A 4,528-nucleotide genomic window follows, 5' to 3' on the forward strand; every position below is an offset into this window, starting at 1 on the left:
TTTTCAAAAATAAATTAAATGAGGAAGATTAGGTTGTAAGAAACAAAGCTAGATTGGTTTACAAAGGTTACTCATAGCAAGAAGGAATTGATTATGATGAAACTTATGCTCCGGTTGCAAGAATTGAAGCAACAAAACCATTTCTTACCTATGTTGCACACAAGAATTACAAGGTATATCAAATGGATGTCAAATGTGCATTCCTAAATGGAGATCTTGAAGAAGAAGTCTAAATTGAGCAGCCTAATGGATTTTCTTTATTAGAGGACAAGGACACGGTTTGCAGATTGAAGACAACTTTATATGGATTCAAACAAGCCCCTAGAGCCTGGTATGCTAGATTGGATAGATATCTTTCAAAGCTTAGTTTTAGCAAAGGTAATGTTGATAGTAACTTATACTATAAGATTGAGCATGATTATATACTAATCATTGAAGTCTTTGTTGATGATATCATTTTTGTTGGAGAAGAAAGTCTATGCATGAGATATGCTGATGACATGAAGAATGAATTTGAAATGTCTATGATTGGTGAGATGAAATTCTCTTAGGTTTGCAAATTACTCAGACTGATAAAGGTATTTTCATTTGTCAAACTAAATATGTGAAGGAATTTCTTAAGAAATTTGAACTTAAAAAATCAAAACCTATGATAACTAGTTGCAAATTGTTAAAAAAATGATGAATCTCCTAGAGTGAACCCAAGTAGATACAAATCAATGATTGGTTGGATTACTATATTTAACTTAGACCGGACCGAATATAATGAATGTTGTTTGTATTGCTTCTATATTTCATTCAAATCCAAGAGAAAGTCATGATATTGCTATTAAAAGGATATTCAGATATTTGGTAGGAACAACAGATTATGGGTTATGGTATCTAGAGGATGATGATTTCAGATTATGAGTCTATACAGACTCCGATTGGGTAGGAGATGTTGATGACTGAAAGAGCACTACAGGGGGTGCATTCTTTCTTGGGAAACAAATGTTGAAGGATATAAGGGTAAGTTATGATGAGCCTATTGTTATTCAGTGTGATAATACTACTCCTATTGATATGTCAAAGAATCCGATATTTCATTTTAAATCAAAACACATTTTTATAAAGTATAACTTCTTGAAGGAAAAAGTTGAAGTAAAGGAAGTCAGATTGGTTTCTGTACCCAGTAAGAAACAAATTGCAGATATTCTAACTAAACCATTGCGTAAAGATACTTTTTAATATCTCAGAGATCAGTTGGGGGTCACCACCCCCCTAGTGATGCAGGGATGCATCAATCCACTGAGCTTATCACCGGAGAGATATTGTATGGGGGAGAGATATTTAAAATTAGTTTTGGGAGATTTTTTGTCATTTCTTAGCACTTGGATGTTTTTCACATTCAGATATTTGATGAATGGTTGATTGGTTTTGGTCTGACTTCTAAAAATGGTTCATAACATGCTAAAGGTGTTCTTGATCATGTTCTATTGTTCGGTGACTTCGCATTGGCTAGCGTGATGATTTGGTGATCCTATTTGGATCCGTCTGTGTTATTGACACTAGGGTTTCTACCGGTTGGTGAAATGTGTTGCATTTGGTCTTGGCGGAATTTCCTGTGGATATAATTATTTGGAAATTAGAACTAGGTCCATGCTATGTAATGTAAATCATAATTTGCAATAATTGTTTAACTTGTGGACAACTAGTCCCTTGTACTTTAAGTGTATTCCCATCTCATTTTTTATATCATGGTGATAATATCCTTAACATGATATGTATGGAGAAAATATCCATACCCTCTATGACTTCATCTATGAGTGCCATAATTTATTTTCTTCTCCATTTGCTATTCATTACTATATGATTTTTTATGATCATTTATTTATGTCATATTAATTATATGCATAGTTATTATTGTATTTAACACAATTTTATATTAGAAAAAGACCATCAAATGATAATTGCTTGTCTCATATAGAGATATCATGAGATGAAAAAAAACCACTATAAAATAACAAGAACTCCTATTCTCTATATAAATATTTTAGAACATAACAAATATCTCAATTTTTTAAAATTCTCTAGTAAACATTTTAATATTAACTACTACTATACAACCTAATTGTAAAAAGCTCCCAAATGTCCTTTAAAATCATCTACTGAAAGTGACCCGTCCCCCATAACAATATGAACAGCGTATAATGAAAAAAAATGAGTAATGAGAAGCCTACATTATTATACACCGTTGTTGTTCCAAGTCTAAACAGAGGAAGAAAGCATAGGCAATGAAAGCTGACAAGGTAGTGGGGAATGAATTCAAAGAGGAGGGATAGGAATGCGTTTTTTAAAAACAAAATGGCATGAATAGCAGAAGAGTAGAAAAGAGCACAGCCTGAACTAGCTCAAAGACAAAACATGGCCTACCCCTCAGCCACTCTCAAAGTTCAACGTTTAGCAGCGCACATTGTTTTGCAAAAATAGAAAAGACGAAAATAATTTTTTTGATATCAGCAGTTAGAAGTAAAAATGGAAAGTGCCTGCAATCCTCCTCTGCATTTAAGATCCGTTTTCGGTTTGCTAAAGGTTCAGAAATACAATTCCATCACCTACATGCCATTAGAAAATGGGTAAACTATAGTTGAGAAAATGCGTGAACAGTGCTCATTTTAGTGCAATAACAAGAACCAGAAGAATCATCTTAGTGCTCATTTGTGAGCGTGAACAGTGCTGCGGCGCTTTTCAGCTCATGCTCTGCCACATGTTCCATAGATTGGCTTTCTTTCAGTGAAGACTCCGCACTAATCACACCAATTCAAAATCCAGACAAAAAAAATCAATATCACTATCAAACTAAAGTGATTATAAATAAACATGCAGATGGAATATGATTTGTAGTATGTACATATAATAAAATTAAAAGAATTACTAATACTTTACAATTGTTTATCATTTGAGTAGTTATAAGAATATGCCAGCCTTTTGATTCGAGGTAAAGATTTAAAAAAGGAAAAAAAATTGAAAACATTTCTGTTCTAAAATCTTAAAATATCCATCCCCAAACCTAGGTTGGTATTTGTGAAACCTTGGGATCATAAATAGAATGTGAATGTTGGTGAAGGCATTAAAAAATAATTAATGGCTAGAAAACCTAGAAATTATTATACCTAGATTCATAAGCTTCTCGCGAGTCGCTGTAAACTTGTCTCTGCTCGTATTCAATCAATTTAGAAATCCTAGAGTCATAACATTGTTGGTGGTGGTGTTGTCTGTAAAGGGCGTGAACATCATAAGGAGTCGAAGGTATGCAAGAACACGTCCAGTTGGCATGGGAGCAACCCAAAGTTTGCATTTGTTGCTGTGGCGGCGGCGCAGTGGGAAAATCGTAGGCGGCGTTGGAAGGCCCAGCATATAATTGCTGGAGAAACATGATCTGGCTTTTCACGAGTTCCAACTCTTGGCGGAGTCTTTCCACGCGGCTCTGAAGCATCACTATGATTCCGAAGCAGCCATGCACAGGATCCTTTTCCCTCGCATTTGACTGGTATATTATTGACTTCATTGCGTCCTTCTTCTGGCTATCGTCAACCTGCCTCAGGATCCTCAGAATATTACTCACTCCAAACAGCTTGTGAGCGTTCAGAAAAAGTTTTGGGTGGTCTGGTGGGAAATAGGGCGCCAGGGGGCAATCTGCCGAACATTTTCTCCTCTGGTATTTGCATGCAGCGCATGCCTGTCCCGTCCCACTTTTGCCTGTCATCTTCAACCTGCACTCGCATTCATTATTAGATCAGACTCATGATCCCAAAAACAAATATGTAGAATTGGGCATAAGATTTTCAGTGCTGTTGGGCATGGGCAGCTATGCATGCAATCTAATTTTGAGGGCTTTAAAAGTAAGAAAAGATAATATTATTATTTACCCACATTTGAAGAAGCCGTGACGTAGAGCCTCCGAGAGCGATGGAACGAATGAAAAAGAAAATGGTAGGTACCTATTAAGATTTAAGCAGCCTGGGATGGCGTCCTTATAGTGCGGTGGGAGAATAGGAAAATGGAGTCGCCCTAACTGTAAAGAGAAGACATTCCCTAATCTTAACGGAACGCCACCGGGAAAACGCGAATTAAGTGGCGAAATTTAAGTCCTAAACAGCGCTTCTGTCTCCGCCAAATTCCACGGGATTTTCATATCTACTTACTACTGGTGTAATCATCTTCCCAAATTAGATACGCGAATTATGTATAATGGGAATCCAATGGCCACTCCAAACGGATTTTGGGTTTCACACTTTCTAGATAAAATATTTGTTTCTCCCACGCGACTTACCCACCTCCACGTGTTTTTTCATAAAAGCTTTACTTTACAGCTTTATATCTGCACGTGTGGCCGTTAAGATGCCTATTGTTATCCAGACATCATTTGACCCTATTTATTAATTAATCGAAAATTAAAATCATAATATTATATTGAAAAGTCTAGGCATCTAAGATGTGCATTTGTTCAAATTTATCCTTTACTTAAATTGTTCTCCCATCACACATG

The 4,528-nt window shown here is 35.8% G+C and overlaps 1 protein-coding gene across 2 annotated transcripts; it reads right to left on the reverse strand.

Moving 5' to 3' along the window:
• Window positions 1-2,280: 2,280 nt before the first annotated feature.
• Window positions 2,281-4,174, reverse strand: LOC131031617 (LOB domain-containing protein 25). Of its 2 annotated transcripts, none has more exons than XM_057962783.1 (3): window positions 3,981-4,174; window positions 3,153-3,752; window positions 2,281-2,786 (listed from the first exon to the last, which is right to left on the reverse strand). In XM_057962783.1, exons 2-3 carry the CDS (start codon window positions 3,743-3,745, stop codon window positions 2,687-2,689), a joined length of 693 nt encoding a protein of 230 aa, XP_057818766.1. In that variant the 5' UTR covers window positions 3,746-3,752; window positions 3,981-4,174; the 3' UTR covers window positions 2,281-2,686. The 2 variants fall into 2 exon arrangements, with proteins under 2 accessions (XP_057818766.1, XP_057818765.1); XM_057962782.1 differs by having other exon boundaries at window positions 3,913-4,174.
• Between the last annotated feature and the right edge of the window lie 354 nt (window positions 4,175-4,528).

This window comes from Cryptomeria japonica, chromosome 2 (genome assembly GCF_030272615.1).
Source record: "Cryptomeria japonica chromosome 2, Sugi_1.0, whole genome shotgun sequence".
NCBI lineage: Eukaryota > Viridiplantae > Streptophyta > Pinopsida > Cupressales > Cupressaceae > Cryptomeria > Cryptomeria japonica.